General features: G+C 49.2%; 1 protein-coding gene across 2 annotated transcripts; it reads right to left on the reverse strand.

The window, feature by feature from the left end:
- Positions 1 to 12,522: 12,522 nt before the first annotated feature.
- Positions 12,523 to 20,916, reverse strand: CALHM3 (calcium homeostasis modulator 3). 2 transcript variants are annotated; one of them, XM_042238451.1, is made up of 4 exons: positions 20,845 to 20,916; positions 18,368 to 18,627; positions 15,837 to 16,092; positions 12,523 to 13,397 (listed from the first exon to the last, which is right to left on the reverse strand). In XM_042238451.1, the coding sequence occupies exons 2-4, from the start codon at positions 18,598 to 18,600 to the stop codon at positions 12,906 to 12,908; spliced, it is 981 nt and encodes a 326-aa protein (XP_042094385.1). In that variant the 5' UTR covers positions 18,601 to 18,627; positions 20,845 to 20,916; the 3' UTR covers positions 12,523 to 12,905. The 2 variants fall into 2 exon arrangements, with proteins under 2 accessions (XP_042094385.1, XP_004020213.2); XM_004020164.5 differs by lacking the exon at positions 20,845 to 20,916 and having other exon boundaries at positions 18,368 to 18,869.
- Between the last annotated feature and the right edge of the window lie 3,532 nt (positions 20,917 to 24,448).

Below are 24,448 nucleotides of genomic sequence, written 5' to 3' on the forward strand. Positions count from 1 at the left end.
TCTGTCCAATGAACACTCAGGACTGATCTCCTTTAGGATTGACTGGTTGGATCTCCTTGCAGTCCAAGGGACCCTCAAGAGTCTTTTCTAACACCACAGTTCAAAAGCACCAATTCTTTGGCACTCAGCTCTCTTTATAGTCCAACTCTCACATCCATACATGACTACTAGAAAAACCATACCTTTGACTAGACAGACTTTCGTTGGCAAAGTAATGTCTCTGCTTATTAATATGCTGTCTAGCTTGGTCATAACTTTCCTGTCAAGGAGTAAGCATCTTTTAATTTCATGGCTGCAGTCACCATCTGCAGTGATTTTGGAGCCCCCCAAAATAAAGTCTGCCACTGTTTCCACTGTTTAGCCATCTATTTGCCATGAAGTGATGGGACCAGATGCCATGATCTTAGTTTACTGAGTGTTGAGCTTTCAGCCAACTTTTTCACTCTCCTCTTTCACTTTCATCAAGAAGCTCTTTAGTTCTTCACTTTGTGCCATAAGGGTGGTGTCATCTGCATATCTGAAGTTATTGAGATTTTCCCCAGCAATCTTGATTCCAGCTTGTCCTTCATCCAGCCCAACATTTCTCATGATGTACTCTGCATATAAGTTCAATAAGCAGGGTGACAATATACAGCCTTAATGTTCTCCTTTTCCTATTTGGAACCAGTCTGTTGTTCCATGTAGGGTTCTAACTGTTGCTTCCTGGCCTGCATACAGATTTCTCAAGAGGCAGGTCAGGTGGTCTAGTATCCCCATCTCTTTCAGAATTTCCCACAATTTATTGTGATCCACACAGTCGAAGTCTTTGGTGAAGTCAATAAAGCAGAAATAGATGTTTTTATGGAACTCTCTTGCTTTTTCGATGATCCAGCAGATGCTGGCAATTTGATCTTTGGTTCCTCTGCCTTTTCTAAAACCAAATGGAGATGTAGAAATGACGAATAGCTGGTAACAATTTAGAGGACAGACCAGCCACTAAGTAGTCACCGAACTCCCAGTTCCCTGAAAAATATAGATAAAGGCCTGACCCACATTCCTAAGTTGCTTTAAGAGGAAGCAGACCCCCACCAGATAAAAACTGTTGATCACAGGCACTCAGACCCCAGACCAGCTGAAACCAGAAGATTAGTGACACTTGAAACTTCACCTGGAGGCCAACCGATCTGAGAACCGTGCCCGAACTAATCACACACCAGGCAGCCCCCACCTCACACAGCCTAAAACTTTGTCCTCTGACCTACAACTTGGAGATGGTCTTAGGATATTTGTTCACCACCTTCCCAGATTGCTGGCCTCCTGAGTAAAGCAGGAGGCCAACTTTTCCTTTTCTACCAACCCTTGTCCCTCAAGTATTGGCCTTCAAGCAGGGAGCAGTCAAACTTGGTACCAGACTCTTCCTCTAATGTAATCACGTGAATGGGCTTTGTGTCTGTGTATCTCCATGTGACCACCAAGGACTGGCGCTGACCAGCACTTCCGCTGGGTGGGCCCTATGCCAGCACTCCACACATGCCACCTCACGGGCTCCTCATACAACGTCCTGGGGGAGCTGCTATCGTCCCCATGTCACAGAGGGCGGCACTCGGGCTCAGGGAGGTCAAGTCATGACTGTAGGTTCAGGGCAGACCTCTTCAATATGTGCTACTGTTACCGAGTCCAAGCTCACTCTGCTCGCTGCCACACAATAGGCCAATAAATCCCAGACGAGATGTTAAGACAAGTGAGTGAATGTTAGTAGCTCAGTTGTGTCCAACCCTTTGCCACCCCATGGACTGTAGCCTGCCAGGCTTTTCTGTCCATGGGATTCTCCAGGCAAGAATACTGGGGTGGGTTACCATTTCCTTCCAGGCTTCTTTGTCCGTGGGATTCTCCAGGCAAGAATACTGAAGTGGGTTGCCATTTCCTTCTCCAGGGGATCTTCCCAACCCAGGGATCTAACCCAGGTCTCCTGCATTGCAGGCAGATTCTTTACCACTGTGCCACTAGGGCTTCAGTGTTCAGACAAGGGAAGGACTTTATTTGATAGCCAGCTGATGGAGTAGACTGCAGGCTAGCACCTCAAAATAATTACCTTGTTGGGGCCTGGATGCCGGGTTCTTTTATGGATCAGAGATGGAGGGGAGGGGAGGAAACAAAGTAAAAAGAATATTTGGTCCTTGCAAATGTCCACTAGAACAGCAAGCCTCAGGTAGGAGGATGTGTTAGTTTCACTTCCTTATGGTCCTTCACAGGTAGGCTGGCTCAGGGTATTTCCCTGAAGCAGGCCATTATGTATGCCTCCAATAACAAAAGCCTTGAGAGTCCCTTGGACTGCAAGGAGATCCAACCAGGCCATCCTAAAGGAAATCAGTCCTGAATATTCACTGGAAGGACTGATGTTGAAGCTGAAATTCCAATACTTTGGCCACGTGATGTGAAGTAGTGACTCATTGGAACAGACCCTGATGCTGGGAAAGATTGAGGGCAGGAGGAGAAGGGGACAACAGAGGATGAGATGGTTGGATGGCATCACTGACTCAATGGACATGAGTTTGAGTAAGCTCCGGGAGTTGGTGATGGACAGGGAGGCCTGGCATGCTGCAGTCCATGGGGTCTCAAAGAGTCGGACACGACTGAGCGACTGAACTGAACTGAACAACAAAAGTGGCAAGATGAGGGTTAAAGTCACAGAAGCAGATCCAGTGTGAATCAAAATTAACCTTTTCCTGTTTACACTACTTTGGCATACAGGTTATTTTGAACTAATGGCAGTGGAGACCCTGTGGGCTCCAGAGAAACTACTGCCCCTCCCTTAACTAACTTGCAGAACTTAAACTGCGAATTTTTCCCAGAGAAATTTTTTTCCCGATACGTCAGGGCAAATCTCTGGTCACCGTACATCTGCACGTCTTCTTATGAAATCATACCCCTACAGACTTTACAGCAGCTAGTGCTGTGATTAGTCACACAGTCCGATTCTTTGAGACCCCATGGAGCCTGCCAGGCCCCTCTGTCCAAGGGGATTCTCCAGGCCAAAACACTGGAGTGGGTTGCCGTTTCCTTCTCCAATGCATGAAAGTGAAAAGTGAAAGTGAAGTCGCTCAGTCGTGTCTGACTCTTTGTGACCCCATGGACTGTAGCCTACCAGGCTCCTCCATCCATGGGATTTTCCAGGCAAGAGTACTGGAGTGGGTTGCCATTTCCTTCTCCATCAGAGACTGGAAAACTTTACCTTCAGATCATGCTAAGTACCTATAGTTTTGAGTATTCAGAAGCATGTAACCCAGGTACACCTGAGCAGAACACCAGTGACCTCACGTTTCCCCTGCCTCCAATCACCTTTCCCCATGCCAAGACCACCGGCTTATTCCATAGATATCCCAACCCCCTTGCCTTGGGGGACAGAGATCTGAGGCTCGTTCTCCCGTCTCAATTGTCTTCCCTGCGGAAAAAGCTCTTCCTCTGCTGCAGATCTTGTCATCTCAGTGTTTAGTTTGCTGTGTGTTTGGCAAACAGACCTGGTTTTGTAACACTTGTTGTCCTGTGCATGACTATCCTGTCCTAGGAAGCCCCCAGGCTCCGACCCCATTCCTTAGCTCAGGATGGTGTTAAGTACTTCATTTTATCTTTCTGTCTCTGAATCTCTCATGTATGTGGGATTTCCATACATATGAAATTAAATTTGATTTTCTCCTGTTAATTTGTCTTGTTTCAATTTAATTCTTAAACCAGTCAGAAGAACCAGGAGCGTAGAGGACAGGTTTCTTTCTCCCCGACGCCAGCTAAAGGCTACACAACTTGTGGGTGGAAGAGCGGGATTTGAACCCAGGCCAGGTGGGAGTGGGGAGGTGAGGGGAGTGGGGGAAGCATTTTTTATTTTTTTGGCTTTCTTCTCAATGCTAGCATGTCACAAGTAGAATACAGGTGGGGAAGGATATTGCTCCCATCAGCCCTCAAGCTGGGCCTTGGGTAACTGGAGCACTCAGGCTGGTGGCCACTGGAGGACCCTGTTAGAGGATGCCTAGGAGGGGCACCGATGGACAGCAGGTGAGAGAGACCCCGCAAAGGGGGTGCCCACCCTTCTGCATCTACTGCTGCATCGATGCAGACGGCTGACAAAAGGTCTGAGCGGCGGGCAGAGCCTGGCACACAGCCCCCAGTGTGGAATGTGGGGTGAGGTGACCCAGGAGGCTGGGAGCCCAGCAGGAGTGTGGCTCCAAGAGGCTGTCTGGAATCTCTGTCTTCCATCTGTAGTGGACATGGGTCTCTATTTGTAGCTGATGTACCCTTTTCATGGTACCCAAATTGACTTCAGGTGCCTGCTCTAAACACATATACACTGCAAATCCTAACTTCAGTGTGATTTTAAAATACTTGGAATAAAAACAGCTTGATTAGATTCTAAATCCATTATTCTCATGATCACTAGAATTGTAATGACAGTTATAGAAAGTCAATGAATGTTAGTCTTTACATACCATTCAGGCCATTGTAGATGCTTATGTGGCTGTAAAAATTGGTTTTATCATCTCCTTTGTTGTTGTTTAGTCACTCAGTTGTGTCCAACTCTGTGCGACCCCATGGACTGCAGCACGCCAGGGTTCCCTGTCGTTCAACATCTCCCGGAGCCTGCTCAAACTCACGTCCATTGAGTTGGTGATGCCATCCAACCATTTCGTCTTCTGTCATCCCCTTCTCCACTTGCCTTCAATCTTTCCCAGCATCAGGGTCTTTTCCAATGTGTCAGCTCTTCACATCAGGTGGCCAAAGTATTGGAGTTTCAGCTTCAGCATCAGTCCTTCCAATAAATATTCAGGACTGATTTCCTTTAGGGTTGACTGGCTTGATCTCCTTGCAGTCCAAGGGACTCTCAAGAGTCTTCTCCAACACCACAGTTCAAAAGCATCAATTCTTTGGCCTTCAGCCTTCTTTATAGTCCAACTCTGACATCCATACATGACTACTGGAAAAACCATAGCTTTCACTAGTCAGATGTTTGTGGGCAAAGTCATGTCTCTCCTTTTTAATACGCTCTCTAGGTTGGTCATAGCTTTTCTTCCAAGGAGCAAGTATCTTTTAATTTCATGTCTGTAGTCACCATCTGCAGTGATTTTGGAGCCCCAAAAATAAAGTCTGTCACTGTCTCTACTGTTTCCCCATCTATTTGCCATGAAGTGACGGGACCAGATGCCATGGTGACTATGGTTAATAATACTGTATTGTATGTTTGAAAGTTGCTAAGAGAGTAGATCTTAAAAGTTCTCATCATAAAAAAAATTTTTTTTAACCACGCATGGTGATGGATGTTACCTAGACTTATTGTGGGGAACATTTAACAATATACAAATGACTAGTTATGTTTTACATCTGAAACTAATATAATGTTATCTGTTAATTTTAAGAAAAAAAGTTTACAAAATAAAATTTAAAAATTTTGTAAAAAACTGTTGAGTGAGAATCGCCTGTGGTCATTTCATGCAAGAAGTCCAATGTTAAAAAGCTGTGTTCACTGAAGAAAGCTCAAATTTCTCATTTTAAGAAGTCTGGGAGATTCCATTTTAATGTTTTGTATCAATTCAATATTTAATATCTTTCCTAATACTTTGTTTTACATCTTCCATCTTATTCTCATAATTATATTAGATCAAGAAGATAGCAATATAATTGCCTTTTTCCCAACAGGCTCTCAAAAGGTATCTCCAAATTCCCTTGGTTTGCCCCAGTGTCATGTACCAAACTGACCAATGTCATGACGCACTGGGATCTGAGGAAGATTGGGAACCTCCCACCTGGCTAATCTAGGATCATCTCCTCATCTCAAGCTTTTCAGCAGAATCATATCTGCCAAGTCCCTATTGCAGGTAACACATTCTGGAGATAGGGGACCCTTGGTGGACTTTGGGAGCCCATTACCCTGCCGACTGTGGCAGGGTATGTGGTAGTAACTTAGCCATGCTTTGTGTCTTCACCACTTCTCCCCTGAACTCCTTGAGCATGACTGGGTGTATATGGAAAGCAGGATATCATAGCCTTACTCAAACGTTTCAGTGTGTTGACAGCAAACCCAACCACGGCCGCCACTGGGGTGTGCACCAGCCCCTTCTCCTCCTGCCCTCTGCAGTGCCGTCTGGGCACCCAGCCCAGCGCTGATGAGTTCCCTCCACCTTGAAAGAGTTAAGTGTCATGAAAAGCAGGATGCAAAGGGGGCCTCTGGAGAGCGGATGCTGTACTTTAGGAAAATGCCTCATTTGCATAGGACAGCATGAGTGTGTGTGTAGCGCACAGCGCTCATCCAGCAACTGGTGGGGCACCGGGCCATTAGTCAGATGGGGCTGCCGGGGTGGCTCAAGGACTGTCAGGCTGTTTTATCAGAGGCATGAGGGCTTTAACTGACAAGGACAGAGTGCTATTCTCTTCTGCATCAATCAAACTGTACTGGAGGCTGTACATTGTGACAAAAAATAGTAGTGCCCAGCAAATATTTCATGGCCTTCCGTACAATTCCTGCCCCTGTTTCATGTGGCTTAGGGTCATGTGATTGAGTTCTGGCATAGAAGCCCTTACCTCTTACTATTGTCTCTGCTCTTTTTCATCTTTCTCTCTTTGACCCTAGACACCAGTGCAAACAGGTGCCTCTGGTCTCCACCCATTCTTTTGTTTGTTTTTGATGTATAATTGACCAACAACACTAGGTTAGTTCTCGGTATGCAGCATAGAGATTTGATGTTTCTATACATTTCAAAATGGTCACCATGGTAAGTTATCACCATCTGTCATCATACAAAGATATTACACAATTATTGGCTATATTTCCCATACTGTACATTTCATACCTGTATACTTCCTCTTCACAACACTGATCTCAGTTAGTAATGTGTTTTGGAGGGTGTGTTGGTTTAATATTCAGAGCTCCCATCGGACCATAAAGGCCCACATCTGTTTTGTTTTCCTGCTACGTTCCTGGGGCTCAGAACAGTGTGCCTGGTGTAAGAGATGCTCAGTTAACAAGTGCTGAATATTTGAATGAATATTCATTTATTTTGCAGTTAAAAGTTTGCACCTCTTAATCTCCCTTCCCTATTTCTCTCCTCCCATAAGTCCTCTCCCCTTAGGCACTATTTGTTTTCTATATCAATGACTCTCTTTCTGTTTGTGACATGTGTTCATTTGTTTTGTAGATTCTCCACATAAGTGAAATCATACTGTATTTGTCTTTCCTCTGACTTATTTCATTTCGCATAGAACTCTCTAGGCCCATCCATGTTGTTGCAAATGGCGAGATTTCATTCTTTTTTATGACTGAGTAATATTCTGTTATATATACATATTTCACATCTTCTTTATCCATTCATCTGTTGATGGGCACTTAGGTTGCTTCCATATCTTAACTCTTGAAAATAATGTTGCAATGAACATAGGGATGTTGGCTCATGGAAATAAGTCTCAAAGATAAGAAATGCATGAAACTGAGTTTTGGTTCTTGTCACTCTAAAATATGAGTGCTTTTTTTTTTTTTTCCCCAGATAAATACTCAAGAGTGGAATTGCTGGATCATATAGTAGTTCTATTTTTAACTTTTGGAGAAATCTCTCTGCTATTTCCCTAGTGGCTGCACCAACAGTGCACAAGGGTTCCCTTTTCTTTACACCCTCACCAACACTTGTTATTTGTTGTCTTTTTGCTAATAGCCATTCTGACACATGTGAGGTGACGTCTTATTGCGGATTTGATGTGCCTTTTCCTGATTATTCATAATGTTGAGCATCTTTTCACGTGCCTGTTGGCCATATATATCTTTTCTTTGGAAAAATGTCTATTCAGGTCCTCTGCCCATTTTTTAAGTTAGGTTGTTTGCTTTTTTGACCTTGAGTTGTGTGAGTTCTTTGTATCATTTGGATAGTAACCCCTTACTGGGATATCATTTGTAAATATCTTCTATTCAGTAGGTTGCCTTTCTTGAGAGAAGATCCTGAACCCTTAGCTTAGTTGAGTCCTGCTGACAAAGGCTTTCATGCCCTCCACCCGACCCATGTACTTCCTCTTTACAGCACTGATCTCAGTTAGTAATGTGTTTTGGAGGGTGTGTTTGTTTAATATCCAGAGCTCCCATCGGACCATAAAGGCCCACATCTGTTTTGTTTTCCTGCTGTGTTCCTGGGGCTCAGAACAGTGTGCCTGGTGTAAGAGAGGCTCAGTTAACAAGTGCTGACTATTTGAACGAATACCCCAGTAAGTGAATAAAGGAGAGAAGTGAGCCTTGGACCAAGATGAATTTGTGAGGAGGCAGGAATCTGGACACAATTAGGATATGACAGTCCTCACTGCTCTGGCTCTGTCAGCTTCTGTGAGCAGAGTAAGAAGGGCTGAAGAGCAGGCCCCCCGTTATATGCCGGCTGGGTGGGCAGGAAAGGCTGGTGTCCATTCAAAGCTCACCACCACGGCGATAGCCACTGGCAGACCAGTGTGACCTCTATTCTGCTACCATCGGCCACCCCAGCCATCTCCTACTGCCCTTCTCTAGAGCCTCAGGGCCGCTCTCCTCTTCCCATAGCCTTCTGGCCCTCCCCGATGTGAGAGCTGATCAAGCTTCAAGGAGAACTCATTTCATTCGACCTCAAAGAGTTGGGCAGAGGTGGGCTCTCAGCAGAGAGGTATGGATTCCTTGACTCCCATCATAGTGGTTGGGTCCTGGTGCCCTCCTCCATGTCAATATTCTAAACGAGAGCATGCTCCAGACCTCCCACTCGTCCTTTATGAGGCTGGGTGGGTGCCCAGGGATTTAGATGATTCCTACAGAAACCCATGCATCTGGTTTCCCAGGACCACCTCCCTGAGGGAGCATTCCCCTGCCCTGAAAGGTTACCAAGAACCCGTGATTTTCGCTCAATCCCCTGCGTTTCCACTGCTGGTTTCCCTGAAGCTCTGGATTCATTGCTCATCCTTCCCTCATCTTTAGGGCCTCCCTGATAGATCAGTTGGTAAAGAATCCACCTGCAATGCAGGAGATCCCGGTTTGATTCTGGGGTTGTGAAGATCCCCTGGAGAAGGAATAGGCTACCCACTCCGGTATTCTTGGTCTTCCCTTGTGGCTCAGCTGGTAAAGAATCCACCCGCAATGCAGGAGACCTGAGTTTGATCCCTGGATTGGGAAGATCCCCTGGAGAAGGGAAAGGCTACCCACTCCAGTATTCTGGCCTGGAGAACTGCATGGACTGTATAATCCATGCGGTCACAAAGAGTTGGACACTACTGAGCAACTTTCATTCATTCATTCCCTCATCTTGAAATTCACTCCTCCTTGGCATTCTTTTTTTAAAAAAAGCTTCTTGTTTATTGACTGATTCTGTTCCCCCAGAAAGTACAAATCTCTATGACTCTAATGATTATTTAGATATTACCAAGAATGGACTCTTAGAACCATAGAATGCCAGTGCTGGGAAGGGTCTTAGAGTCCATCTAGTAAAATCTTATGTCATCAAGGCATGGATTGAATGAAATAGTCAAAACCTGATCAGTTTTGGCTCTCAAAACATAATTAAAAATTTTTTTTCATTGGTGGATAATTGCTTTACAATGTTGTGTTGGTTTCTGCCATGCAACCACGTGAATCAGCCATAAGTACACAGATGTCCTAACACTCTTGAACCTCCCTCCCACCCGCCGCTCCACCCCACCCTTATAGGTTGTCACAGAGCACCAGGTTGCCCCCCTGGCATTCTTACAGAACCTCTGCCTCTGTGATTCCTTATTCTCACTTGCTGCCCCGGCTTTCTCCCCCAAAGCTCTAAAGGTCTCAGTCTTTCCTCTTCTCACTCCGTCTCTCTCTCTCGCTGGTGTATCCATTCCTGCAGCTTCAGGGATCACTGCCAGGTGGAGTATCATTCTGCCTTCTGACTCTGCCTGAAAGCACTTACCTGTAGGATAGACTCAAAGACCTGAGCAAAACCCTCAAGGATGCCACCATCTTCCACTTCTCAGGCAAGAACCGCGGCTGCCCAGACCATATGAGACAGGGGACTAACACAGCCAAAGTCACTCTTACAGTACATTTCTGCCTTGCCCAGCTGGTCACCGTGTCTCCCAGAAGAGAGGCCCTGTGAACAGGGTGTGTGCAGAAGGACTGTCTCCCAGAGTTGAAGGAGACTTGAGCAATGAGCATGAGCACCCATGAGGGCTGATCTCCTGGGAGGGGAGCAGGTGGCAGCCTGCCACCTGGGTCCCTCACCCCCAGATGGAGTGGCATGCACTACACAAGGCTTCTCTCTCTCCCAGGATATGAGTAAATGGTGGTGTGCATGGATGATGGCAAAGAGGTTTGGGGTTTGAAACCATGTCATCTGGGGACTGAATAGGGTAAGGAGGCATTTGAGGGCTATCAAAGGCTGAGGATCCAAGAAGGTGCCACTGGATGTGGGGCTCAGAAAGCATCTCTTGGTGGGATTCATTGGAATAGACTGCTCGGCCTTCTGGGGTCCTTCACTTTGGCCAGGCCAGACCACACACCCTGCACTTGGTTGTTTGTTCTCTGGCTCATGTCTTATCTCCCCTTCAGACTGGAATCTCCACTAAGATAGGACGATGCCTTTCCTGCTCTTTGGTGCTCTACGCATTCCATCAATGTTTGCTGAGTGAATCAGTGAACCAAACATTGCCGTTTCCCAGTTCTTTGCTTTTGTTCTGTTTCCTCCTTGTAGATGCTCTGCTCCCCCACCCCCATCCCTCTCGACTTGTCAAACCCCCGCCCCCATCCTTTAAGGCCCATTGTAATGACATCCTTCTGATTCTTTCAGCTTGGAGCCACTACTCTTCATGCTGAATCTCTGCAGCACACAGCTTGGCGCTATCATATCACTTTACACCTTTTGCTTTGGGTTGTAATGATTTCTGTACCCATCTCGGTCCCTCTAGTAGAGAGTGAGTTCCTTGCAGGCCAGGCAATATAAATCGTCTGTATATTCTTCCTTCCCTCCTCCCCAGCACAGTGCTTTCTATGCAGTAGGCTCAATAGAAGAAGGCAAGGGCATTGATTGCAGTCAGTGGCCCTTTACTGGTCCAGATACTGCTTCTTTAAAGCCCAAGGTGGGGTCCCTGAGCCTCCTTTCCCTGGGCTGGGCACTCGGCCCTGCTGACTGGATCATGTCCAAGGTCTGCCTCCTCCCTCCCCCACCAATCCCTGCTAACACTTTGCCTGAATCTTGCCCTGCCCAGTACCATTTTAGATATTTGCATGGCCTGACCACAGCAAGGTAGCAGGGGAAAGACTGGGCTGCATGGACAGTCTGGTCCTCCCAGGCCCTTTGGCAAGCACCCAGGAGAGCAGAGATTGCCTGATATGGAGGGAGCTGGGCTCCAGGACCCCTGTACTAACCCCCATGCCCTCATTACCAGTAAAGCATAGAGTGAGCCTAGTGCATGTTTGTGGTCACCAGGCACTGTTGTGCTGACAGAGGCAATAACAGGATGTGTATGTGGGGGGGTGGGGGTGATGAGTCATCAGGGAAGGGCAGAGACCCAGAGGAGCTCACAGAATAGATCTTCCCCAGCCCTTGCTGTTTGGGCTGCCAGAGACTGAGAGGCAGTTCTTCCAGGAAGATTTAACCCTGGTATTTCGAGGGTCTTCATCCCCGAGTCAGACCCTACACCCACACTTGGTCCAGAGGTTTTTAAACACTGGATTTTGCAGAATCACCTGGGGTGTTTGTTCAATGGAGATGTCTAGGGCTGCCTGGACATCCCTGACTTGCAGATCTGGTCCATTCCTCGTATCCCTAGGGAAATTCTTACCATGGTGCCAGCTTCTTGCTGAGGGCAGTGGGTAGATGCCCCTGGGATACCTCGCATAGGAAGCAGCCTTAGAAAGCAAGGTCAAGCTCAGGGGTCAGGCTGCAGGTGGCGAGGAGGGTGGTGAGTGGAGAGGTGACGGAGGAAGTGCTTGCTGGCTGGAGGTGAGCAGAAGGCTGGGCTGACAAAGGAGCTGCACCTGAAGGGCTGCTTGGCCTTGGTTGGTTAGAATAGAATTGGTGGAACTTGAGAAGATGGGAGCTGGAAGGGTCAGCACCCCCTTGACATTCAGAAACAGAAAAATCCCCCTGCAAAGATATAAAGCTATTCATCTGCAGTAGTCAGCAAGAGACACTAATTTGTACTTTTGAGAAGAATTCTCAAGCAGAGTTTGATGAGTTCACTCAGAGAACCTTGTTGGAGGCTGCAGGAAACCCAGCCACGGCCCTGAAAACACACACACACACAGTCTAGAACATGCAGGCGTGCATGCACACACACACACACACACACACACACACAGAGTCTAGAGGACTAATGTAGTGGTTCAGAGCAGACTCTAGAGCTGATGTCCTGAGATCAAATTTCAGCTCTTATATGGGTGACCTCAGCCACCTTAACCTTTAACGCCTCACTTTTCTTCTCTAAAAAATGGGGCTAGTCATCATCCTACCTCGTCAGATTATCATTAAGATTAAATGAGTTATATATGGAGAGAAGTCAGAGCAGTGCCTGGTACATAGTAAGCATCATACAAGCAGGTGCTGTTGTCATTATTATTATTTTAGATTTAGAATATGGACATCTAGGACCTAGCACCCAGCACAGATCTGTTTAGACTCTTACTCTACTTGGAGTTTGGTCCACTGACCAGAAGCATGAGAGGCTCCTTAGCAATGCAGTCTCGGCCCTGGTCCTAGATGGACTGAATCAGAATCTGCATTTGACAAGAGTCCAGGTGAACAGGTGAGCACAGTGAAGTTTGTGAACCACAGCTTTAGCGCACACAAGAGGCCATGCCCAGAAACTAGGCCAGGCGCTGGGCTGTTTTGGGGAAGGAGGCTGACAAGGGTTAAGCCGCCCGGCCGTGGGGTCCCCACTCCTTGTCAGTGTGGGCATTTTATGTGAGGACGTGGTCTGGGTCCTTACACGTCGGTGTGTGGGGACGCCCTGGTGCCCGGGACCACTGTGGGGGCGCGATGGCTGAGGCCGCACCCCCAGAGCCCAGAGGATGCTGTGAGGTCAAGTGGTGGTTTGCTGGAGTACCAGGCGCTTAGGAGGCGGTCCACCTGCTCCTGACTGGAGACTGCGCGCAGGTGGGCCTTCCCGCTTCCGCTGTCCAGGCAGTCTGGGGGCTCGGGCCTCTCAGGGGTCTCCGGACCCCTACCCGCAGAGTCCCGGCGCAGCCCCCGCGCCCGCATCTCGCTCTGCATGCTGGCGAAGAAGTGCAGCACGCAGCGGTGCGCAAAGTCCCGCGCGTGCTCACAGCACGTCTCGTCGAAGAGCTTCTGCTCCAGGTCCACGTAGTTGCTCCAGTATCGGCGCTGCAGGAAGATGGTCTGGTCGAAGCAGGGCCTCAAGCAGCGCGCCAGGAAGACCAGGACGATCAGCAGCAAGGTGAGACTCCAGCCAATGGCCTAGAGGGCGGGGAGCGCTAAGGTAAGCATTCAGGCACACAGATATTGTACAGCGTGGCAAGGGTGTTCCCTTCACTCATCCCTTCCATCCATTTTCAGATCTATCCGCCTTCCAATTCAGTCATCCGTTCTACCAACTAACTCCATCCATCCTCTCTCCCATTCATTCATTTCTCCTTCCATCCATTTTCTATCCATCTCTCACCCATCCCGTCATCCATCCTCTTATCTGACTATATATCTATTGTCTTCCTATCAAGCTACCCTCTCAACCATGCTCCTATCTGTCCCTATCCCCCTATCCAACCATCTATCCTCCCATCCATTCAGGTTTCCATACTCTCATCTTTGCTTCCATTTATCTCTATCCAGTCATCAATCCACTTGTTATTTATTCCCCCCTGCCTTCCTCCCGAACAAACACACCCTACTCCTTTAGTTTCCTCCCATGTATTTATTTATCTTCCCACAGTTTCCACCCGTGGAAGCATAAAGCTGCTTTCCTTTGTCCTGACATTTCTCTACAAAGGTATTGTTCATAGCTGAAGACGCTATATAAGCCACAGTTCTAAGCCACCGCTTAGAGTGACTCTGCTGTAGGTTCCCCCTGCCTGATGAGCACTGCACACAATAATAAACCGTTTATTTTCCTCCTGTTAATCTCTTTTTGTTACAGTCTCAGCTGAAAACCTACATTGGGTGGAGGTAGTTTTGCCTTCCTTGCACTCCCATCCATTCATCTGTGCATCCACCCATCATCCTTCCATCTTTTTATCTGGTTCTTCATCCATGCTTATATATGTGCATCCATCCCATCTATGCATCCATCCATCCTTTATTCTTGGGGAGACAGAGGGCTCAGTCTTTGCTCTCATAGAGCGAACACTTTAGTGGAAGTTACAATGACATAGGTGGTGACTGGCTAAGTGCCATGTTGAGGGATGTATCTTGGGTCATGGAAATTCAGAGAGGGGACACCTGACCTGAATTTGAGGCCTCAGAGAGCAGTAAAGTTGAGGCTGAGACCTAAAGGCTGATGATAGTTTACAAGATGTAAACAGGAAACAGTGTTCCAGGCCAAGAGTAAAGAGAAGCTGGAAGTAATTCTCCCCAACCTGGCCAGCTCCTGGCCCTCCTCTCTGCCCAGCCAAAGGTATTGAGACATCGCCTAGGACTAGAGCAACTTTATAGACCTGGAGCAGAGAAATCATCCTCTAAACCACAAGACTTATTTGAATCCTTATCATTTGTAGATGTGATTGACAAAGCTCTCTGCCTGGCCTCTCACAAGGCCCTCCCTCCCCTCGCCCCTCTCTAAGTTTAAAATGCTTTCGTGAGTATTTTACTTGGAGGAGCATTTAATGTGACTGATTATTTACAGCTGAGACAGGACTCAAACCCTGGTCTGAGGATTCTACAGTCTTTCCGGTGATAGTGAACTAGTCTACAGTGTTTACGTCCACAGGGACATCAAGGTGAGTAGACCGAACCTCCACTTATTTTGCAGGAGAACCCAAGGCCCAGAGGGAAATGGGCTCACGGCCGAGGTCACAGTCTGAAGCAGAATCAAGTGTGTCCCAAGCACTTCTCTTTGCCACTCCATGGGCCTGCATTTGTCATGAGCCTGTTCCGACACCCCGAAGAGCTAGGGTGTATCTCCAGTGATGCTCTGCACGTGGTGGGAGCGTGTAAACACTTTTGGGGAGACACAGCCCAAGTAGGGCTCTGGCAGTGGTGAGGGTGGGATCTGGAGCTTGGGCTGGGGTTTGTTCCCAGGATAATGGATTCTGTGCTCCGTGGGGAGCCAAGCATCTGGGCAGGACCTGCATAGTAGGGGAGGGTTTGGAGGAATGGCATTTTAGATTCCTGCCCAGCCTCTTACAAACTGTGTGCCTTTGGCCTTGTGAACTAAACTCTCAGAGCCTCAGTTTCCTCATCTGCAAAGTGGGACAATCGTGATTGCATCTATCTCATAGGGCAGTTTTGAGAATTAAATGAAGTAATGCATGTGAAATGCTTAACACAGTGCCTGACACATAAGTGCCTCATAAATGGTAATTAGTGTTATTTCTGAGGGGTGGGCAGAATACGTGTATGGGGTGGGGGCAGGGTAGTGCAGTATATCTGCAGCGTTTTCCTGCCATCCAACCTGGAGATGAGCCTAGCTGATTCCAGAAGGGTATGGACACCTGGTCTCTGCCCTCAGGTGAGTCAGTGTTGATGGCAAAGTGCCCACTTCCTAAGGCCTGACACTGTCCTGTGTGTGGGTCATGTTTCTGATCACCCCCCCTCCAAGGGACCACATGCTCTGCGGTTGTGTCTCTAGCATTGGGAGGGGGGGCCTCAGGAAACCATGTATACCTCCTCACCCCGTGCCCCTCCGAACCAGTGCAGGACATTTCCCAGGGCAGGGAGAAGACACCCCCCGCCCCAAATTACCTGTGACAGGCACCTCAGGTAACGAGACACAGCCTTCCGAGCGGGGCTGTTCCTGACCAGCTCATCCTCCTTGCAGGGCACCTTGGCCAAAAAGAGCTGCACCTGACTGGAGGTCATGTTGGCAAAGTCTAGAAACTTCTCAGGGTCCACGGAGCTGCTGAAGGCGCACACGAAGCACTTCCCATCGAGGAGGGCCAGTAGGATCCAGACAAGGGGGGCGGCCAGCGCTCTCTGCAGTACAGAGGAGCACATGTACCTGGGAACAGAGGAAGGGAGCGGGAACACAGGGCAGCTGGAATTCAGCTACAGCAGGAAGGCTACAGGGGGGATGTGAGGATGAACTTCCCAGGATGGTGCATGGTTACCCCAAAGGGAGGGTTGCAGCTCCCCCTGCAGAGGCCCGAGCAGCAGAGGGTGGGGGAGAAGCAGAGCTGGGGTCCTGGGAGCCCTGGGACTGGAACACTGGGGAGCTGGTATTAGTCCTGCCCGAGCCTTTGTAGCAGACTCTGCTAGTGCTCTGCTCAGGCCAGAAGCATCTAGAGCTTTGGTGGGTAGTTTCTATTCACATGGAGGGCCTGAAGACCTCTGACTTTAACCCCCTGCATGGCTCTGTCTGGGGCTTCAGAGGAGTCCCTGCTCCCAGTGGGGGGTGGCCTGGAGGGTTCATGTACCCAAATCGACCTCAATCCCAGAGGGCAGGGCCTGATAGTTTAATGCCCCAGCGTCCGGGACCCTTAGTGGGATGATTTTGAGGTGGGTTCTACCCACTCCCTTAGGCTCCTCGAAGGACTGAGCCCCAGTTGTCTCCTTATTATCACTTCTTCCCAGAACCTGCTTTTTGGGGACCCTAAGCTAAGAGGGTCCTGTGGAATAACCTGCCCAGAGACGGCACTTTCACACCTCCCTGCAGTGTCCAGGGAGCCTCTGATTGTCCCCAGGTGCCTCTTTTGACCTACTATGTCTAGTGGCCTGAATTGGGTGTTGGTCACAGGACAGGAGCCCAGTGGAGCTGGAACCACGAGACCCCAGAGGAAAAGCCTCCCTGCGTGGCTGAATCACAGGGAGCCGGGAGCCCCTGGGAACATCAAAGAGAGGCCACTTGTGCACAGAACGCAGGTGTTTTTAACTTGCGCATGTGCTCAGTAGCTCAGTTGTGTCTGACTCTTTGTGACCCCGTGGACTGTACCCCACCAGGCTCCTCTGTCCATGGGATTCTCCAGGCAAGAATCCCGGAGTGAGTTGCCATGCCCTCCTCCAGGGGATCTTCCCCACCCAGGAATCGAACCTGGGTCTCTTATGTCTCCTGTATTGGCAGGCGGGTTGTATACAAAACATAGGATGGTGTGCGCCGGCTGTGTGTATGTGTGTGTGTGTACATGGCCTACCTGGTGGAGAATTATAAATATGTTGTAGGCAGGGGTGGCTCCAGCATTTTCTATGGGGGCAAGGTAGTTAGAAGGTGGAACCAAAGACTTGTTATGAAGTTACATAACATGCCCTTGAGAACACCCCATTTGTCTATATCAATAGGGGAGAGGAGAAGATCACAAGTGAACTAAAACCCACCAAGGCCCTCCTACCACTGCCTGTGGATCCAGAGCACTTAGGTATTTTGTCTAAAACACTCAGGGCAGCGGTTCTGGGTTTGATTTGAATCTGAGCCTCTTCCTTGCTGTGGGAGCTCAGCCAAGTGACTTAAACTCTCTGTGCCTTAGGTCTCCCATCCTTAAAAATGGATCCAAGACAGGAAGAGACCCAGGGCCGAGGTAAGAATTCAGAGGCTGTGCACACACAGTACTTGGCACAAAGCTTGGCTCGCTGTTGGCCAGGGAGTATTATAAATTGCTAAAGTCCGTCAGCTTTTCTTCTCTCTCTCTCTTTTTCTCAGCTGTGTCACATGACTTGCAGGATCTGAGTTCCCTGAGCAGGAATTGAACCCAGGCCACAGCAGTGAAAGGGTGAAAGTGCCAAGTACTAACCACTGGACTTCCAGGGAATTCCCCTCAGCTTTTCTTGATACAGGGCACTGACCAGGGTCTAAGGACACAGTGATAGCAGATGAGGTCTTTGCCCTCTGGGAGCTTGCAGGAGATGGGATGCAGCCTTCAAGCCAACTATGCCCCTCATATGTGCAATACAGTATGCACATCATGGGATGGTCCTCCATGCATGTGGGGAGTTATAATCCATGGCCAGCAGGACAGACGTGACTTGGATAATTCTTAGGAGTCCTGTCATTCACGCATCTTTATCATTGGGCATGGAAAGGTGACAGACAACAGGATCAGAAATATCTGTTTCCAGAGTGGAGACTGGCAAATCTGTCTCTGTGAACTGATGGTGCCTTGGTATCATTTTCTGGGGGAGAGCAGGGGGAACATATGAAAGTAGGGTGCCTGTGGGGGTTCCTGGGGGAGCTCTGACCATACCCATGGGGGTCACTGGGGTTTGGGGAGCCCCTGGCAGTGCTTATGCAGTTGGGGGAACCCCTAACAACGCCCACGGGGAGCTGGAGGGGGGTGGGACTGCACCTGATGATGCCCGGGTCCTTCCTCCGGTGCCCGGCAGGCCGGCGCCACTCCTCCACCATCACCACGGACTGCCGGTTGGCCAGGAGGCCGCAGAGGAACAAGGCGATCGGGGGCGTGAACAGCAGGCCCAGTCCGTAGAGGGTGTTGTAGCACGCCAGGCAGGGGCAGTTGAAGTCGAACGAGGAGTACAGCTTGACGGTAACCATGGCCAGCAGCAGGCAGATGCCGTTCATCACCGACTCAGAGCTGGACTGGAAGTGCTGGAAGAGGGTGCGGAATTTATCCATGGCCGCGGCCTGGGTGGGGGGCAGAGGCGGGTGGGGGGCAGGGAGGCTTCAGCTGCCTTCCTAGTCAATGCCAGCCACAGTGGGGGCAAGCCAGGGGCTGCAAGAGGTTCTTCCTTCTCTTCCAAGGGCCTGAGGGGGCCAGGAGGAGACGGCGTCCTGCCAAGGGTGTGAGGCAGAGGCAGGCTTTCTCTACAGGCTCCCCTGCCCGGCCCAATGGTCCCCCACTGCTCCCCTCCTCTCTGGGAGATGAGTCACTGCTGTATAACCAGCCAGCCCACAGCACCTCTAGGCAAATGGGCCCCACCCTGTCCCCCCAACCCTCCCCAGCCGATTCCTTCCTTTCTTCAGGGTTTAGATACTGATGCTGGACAGCTGGTGGGGCTGCCCATGGGGGACAGGCAAATTCTGGGTGTGGTTAAAGCCGTGGCACTGATGGAGCCAGTTACATTTTCTGGCTTTTGGTAAAGAACATGACTTAGCTCCGCTGAGCCCAGGGAGTTTTCACATTGGTTTTTGTGCTGGGAGGAGCCAGGAGGGGCGCCTTACTCTGCCTGCAGCCATCCTGCGAGAGAAGTCTCTTGAAGGACATTTAAACTGTTTCAGTGTTTGCCCGGGTTGGGGAAGGGGAGGCCTTCTAGATGGAGGGTACTGCCTGGTCAAGGGCATGGAGGTGAGAAGCAGCCAGTTTGGGGCTGCTTGACTGTAGTGTCAGATGAGGGGTGTTGGGAGACGGGGTCGGGGCTCAGCGAGTGCCTGCGACCCTTTCCTCCACTTTATTCTGCTGCCCTTCAGGTCTGGCCACTGGCTAGCTCAGGTCTCCCTAAAGCACAGGTCCTACTACATCACTCCTCTGCTCAAGTGTGGCCGGGCCCCCTCAGCCTCCTTGTTGTGACATTCAAGGCCCTCCTGACAGAACCCAGAAGTGTCTTCTCACCTCCACACGTTTGCAGATGCCTCTTCCCCTAGAGAACCCATGCCGCTTCCTCCCACCTACTCTGCAAGAGGCAGCTCAGATGAGGCCTTTCAGCAAGCTGCCCCTGGCGACCTCAGCTCTCGGGAGCCTCTCCTCCCATTTGGCTCTTGGAAAGGCCGCTCCTGCCTGCTACTCCTGCCTCCCAGGTGTAGGGTGTGTCTCCCAGCTAGGATAGGACCTGCACTCACACCTGCCTGTCCCTGCAGCCTCCAGCAGGGTGCCAAGCACACTGCAAGGGCGGCAGAGGTTTGTTCTCTGTGATGTTGACACTCATTCACCCTGCTTCCATCTCTAGCTTTGTCCTCTCCGCCCAGGCCTTGACCTGCACCTGCCCCTCTGTCTGCTCCTAGGAAGCAAATGGAACGAAGGTGCAGCTCTTAGCTCTCTCTGTCTCTCTCCCCCTCATTCTGTTGTCCCTCCATCTGACGCTGCCTTTCTCTGTGTTGTGACTCTCAGTGTCCCTCAGCGTGTATGTCTGAGTCTTTCCGAGTGTCTTTCTGTCTCTGCCCCGTCCTGCAGTCTCTTCCTATCTATCTTTCCCTCCTCCTCACCTGCAGCCCACCCCACAACACCCTGTCTTCCTGGCCCCCGGTCCTGACCCTTATTGGCCCCTAGTCCTGATCCAGGCAGCCTGACTTATGGAGGGGAGTGGAGACAGCCACAGGAACTGCTTCTGGTCACAGATCCATGGGCGTGGCCTGAGCCTGGGCTGGGCGTGGGTGAAGCCCAGGCTCTTCCTCAGTCTTCTCCCCTCTGGCTGCCCCTGAGCCAAGGAAAACCTCGGCGGCTGGGGTGCCCTTGACTCCACTGACGCCTGCTCCATCCAGCCTGGACCAGTGGGCATCTGGGACCCCAGTGATGTCATCAGCACTTTCCTCACACAATCACTCCCATGAGCCCTCCCGTGAGCCCTCTGGAGCACGGGAGGCAAGTATCTTTCTGAGTCCTTCTGGGCCCAGGGGCACAGCAACACCCTCCAGCCTCCACAGAGCCCGTGGGCACTGTAGCAGCTGCACCGACCGCCCTTCTTCCTGTAATCTCAAACAACTTTTAGAAAATGGAATTATCTCCATCTTTTTTTTTTTCTGATTAAACACACCATTATGAAAAAGTTAAAAATAGAGAATATGAAAGCGTCCCCAAGACTGCCGCCCCTGGAGCCTCCCTGTCACAGTATCAGTCTGTGTTGCCCAACACGGGCATGCTGGTTGGCCTACCCGGCCTTCCTCTGGAGACTCCAAGGACCACTGAATGAAGCTCTTGGCCTGCTACTTGCCCGCCGGCTCTCCTGGGAGCCCCAGGGCTGCTGGGAGAGGGGACTTCCATCTGAGGCGGGTCTCTCCCTTCTCTTAACCCTCATGATACAGGAGGACTCACTGTATCTTGGTTTCAGTTCCTCTGAAAAATGAGAGCTGGGAAAGTTTGAGTTTGAGGGACCCCTGGGACCTGCCAAATGAATGCTGTGTAGATCGCTTAGCCTGTAGTTTAAGTCAGACCGTCCGCAATATGTCCTGCAAACTTGCTAAGGTATCTGTGCAGTCTCTATGTCTGATGAGGTAGTAACAGACAGAGGCCTGGGTCCCATTCTTTGTTTGCAGTTTATCCAGAGATGTGCTGCCAGGACCTGTGTGAGGGAAGGGTGTGGAGGGGGGAGGGAGGGGGCTGGAGTGTGACTCTGCAGGGAGGGGAAGGGAGAGGAGAGGGAGGGGAGGGAGGGGAGGGAGGAGGGAAGAGGAGAGGCGGGGGAGGGGAGACGGGAGATTTGAGGGGAGGGGAGAGGGAAAGGGGGAAAGGGGAGGGAGGCGAAGGGAGAGCGCACGTTCTGGAGAAAACTTTCTAGCCTGTCACTAGCAGAGAACCACCACCACCACCAGATTCCTGGGGCAAGGGAGGGTGCAGGGCCCCAGAGAGGCTGGGTGTCCTGTCCGAAGTCACACAGCCTGGTGGGGACAGGGCCAGGAAGGAAGCTGGGCTCCTCCTCTGTGCCTCCCAGCCCTAGTCAGCCTCGGGGCTGCTGCCAGGAGAGGGGATTGTCTGGCTAAGGCTGTGCTTCTCAATCCTGAACCACCAGAGAACCGAGGGGAGAGAGGTGGGCTGAGAGGATCTACTCTGAGGGAGGGGAGAGTGGTCAAAGGGCCGCCAGCCGCCTGTAGCCTTGGGAGTCTCCAGAGAAGAATGGACAATGGGGGCTTCCCTGGTGGTCCAGTGGTTAAGACTCTGTGCTTCCAACAGAGGGGACTGGGAGTTGGATTCCTGATTGGGGGACTAAATCCCAGGTGCCACAGCTAAGACCTGTGCAGCCAGATAAATAATTTTGAAAAAGAGAAAGAGTGGACAACGCGTCTGGGAGAACACTGGCAAGGGATCTTAGCCGGATGAGGTGTCTAACCAGTGCCCCCCTGAGTGGAAGTACAGACTCTTAACCACTGGATCACCATGGAATTACCCCAGAATTTGATTTTTTTTAATCTGTATCTAAATGAACAGGAATGATATTTATAAAATTTGGTATTAGGTAGGGCCACCCAGGATGGATGGGTCATGGTGGAGAGTTCTGACAAAATGTGGTCCACTGGAGAAGAGAATGACAAACTACTTCAGTATTCTTGCCTTGAGAACCCCATGAACAGTATGAAAAGGCAAAATGATAGGATACTGAAAGAGGAACTCCCAAGGTCAGCAGGTGCCCAATATGCCACTGGAGAAGAATGGAGAAATAACTCTAGAAAGAATGGAGAGATGGAGCCAAAGTGAAAACAATGCCCGGTTGTGGATGTGACTGGTGACGGAAGTAAAGTTCGATGCCATAAAGAACAATATTGCATAGGAACCTGGAATGTTAGGTCCATGAATCAAGATAAATTGGAAGTGGTCAAACAGGAGACAGCAAGAGTGAACATCGACATTCTAGGAATCAATGAACTAAAATGGACTGGAATGGGCAAATTTAATTCAGATGACCATTATATCTACTACTGTGGGCAGGAATTCCTTAGAAGAAATGGAGTAGCCCTCATAGTCAACCAAAGAGTCCAAAATGCAGTACTTGGGTACAGTCTCAAGAGTGACAGAATGATCTCTGTTCATTTCCAAGGCAAGCCATTCAATATCACAGTAATCCAAGTCTATGCCCCAACCGCTAATGCCAAAGAAGCGGAATGGTTCTATGATGACCTACAAGACCTTCTAGAACTAACACTAAAGAAAGATGTCCTTTTCACCATAGGGGACTGGAATGCAAAAGTAGGAAGTCAAGAGATACCTGAAGTCATAGGCAAGTTTGGCCTTGGAGTACAAAAATGAAGCAGGGCAAAGGCTAACAGAGTTTTGCCAAGAGAACGCACTGGTCATAGCAAACACCCTCTTCCAACAACACAAGAGACAACTCAACACATGGACATCACCAGATGGTCAACACCAAAATCAGATTGATTGATTATATTCTTTGCAGCCAAAGATGAAGAAGCTCTATACAGTCAGCAAAAATAAGACCAGGAGCAGACTGTGGCTCAGATCATAAACTCCTTATTGCCAAATTCAGACTTAAATTGAAGAAAGCAGGGAAAACCACTAGACCATTCAGGTATGAGCTAAATCAAATCTCTTACGATTATACAGTGGAAGTGACAAATAGATTCAAGGGATTAGATCTGACAGAGTGCCTGAAGTACTATGGACAGAGGTTTGTGACATTGTACAGGAGGTGTGATCAAGACCATCCCCAAGAAAATGGAATGCAAAAAGGCAAAATGGTTGTCTGAGGAGGCCTAACAAATAACTGAGAAAAGAAAAGAAGCTACAAAGGAGAAAAGGAGAAGCTGCAAAGGAGAAAATGAAAGATATACCCATCTGAATGCAGAGTTCCAAAGAATAGCAAAGAGAGATAAGAAAGCATTCCTAAATGTGCAATGCAAAGAAATAGAGGAAAACAATAGAATGGGAAAGACTAGTGATCTCTTCAAGAAGATTAGAGATACCAAGGGAACAATTCATGCAAATGTGGGCACAATAAAGGGCAGAAACGGTATGGACCTAACAGAAGCAGAAAATATTGAGGTGGCAAGAATATACAGAACTATACAAAAAAGATCTTAATGACGATGGTGTGATCACTCACCTAGTGCCAGACATCCCAGAATGAGAAGTCAAGTGGGCCTTAGGAAGTATTACTATGAACAAAGCTAGTGGAGGTGATGTAATTCCAGTTGAGCTATTTCAAACCCTAAAAGATGATGCTGTTAAAGTGCTGAACTCAATATACCAGCAAATTTGGAAAACTCAGCAATGGCCATAGGACTGGAAAAGGTCAATTTTCATTCCAATCCCAAAGAAAGGCAATGCCAAAGAATGCTCAAACTACCGCACAGTTGCACTCATCTCACACACTAGCAAAGTGATGCTCAAAATTCTCCAAGCCAGGCTACAATAGTATGTGAACCTCGAACTTCCAGATGTTCAAGCTGGGTTTAGAAAAGGCAGAGGAACCAGAGATCAAATTGCCAACAACCATTGGATCATAGAAAAAGCAAGAGAGTTCCAGAAAAACATCTACTTCTGTTTTATTGACTGTACCAGAGCTTTTGACTGTGTGGATCACAGCAAACTGGAAAAATTCCTCAAGAGACGGGAATACCAGACCACCTTGCCTGCCTCCTGAAAAATCTGCGTGCAGGTCAAAAAGCTACAGTTAGAACCGGATAAGATCTTAACTGGAACAACGGACTGGTTCCAAATTGGGAAAGAAGTAGGTCAAGGCTGTATATTGTCACCCTGCTTATTTAACTTATATGCAGAGTACATCATGTGAAATGCTGGGATGGA

This window comes from Ovis aries, chromosome 22 (genome assembly GCF_016772045.2).
Source record: "Ovis aries strain OAR_USU_Benz2616 breed Rambouillet chromosome 22, ARS-UI_Ramb_v3.0, whole genome shotgun sequence".
NCBI classification, from domain to species: Eukaryota; Metazoa; Chordata; class Mammalia; order Artiodactyla; family Bovidae; genus Ovis; species Ovis aries.

What these genes read in the sequence shown, in the direction of transcription:
- CALHM3 (XM_004020164.5), bottom strand. Translation starts at nt 18,654, where the DNA reads ATGGATAAATTCCGCACCCTCTTCCAGCACTTCCAGTCCAGCTCTGAG. An exon ending in AAGGACCCGGGCATCATCAG is followed by an intron (nt 16,093 to 18,367) that starts GTGCAGTCCCAC and finishes CTCTGTTCCCAG; the next exon opens with GTACATGTGCTCCTCTGTAC. An exon ending in ACCTGAGGTGCCTGTCACAG is followed by an intron (nt 13,398 to 15,836) that starts GTAATTTGGGGC and finishes CCCGCCCTCTAG; the next exon opens with GCCATTGGCTGGAGTCTCAC.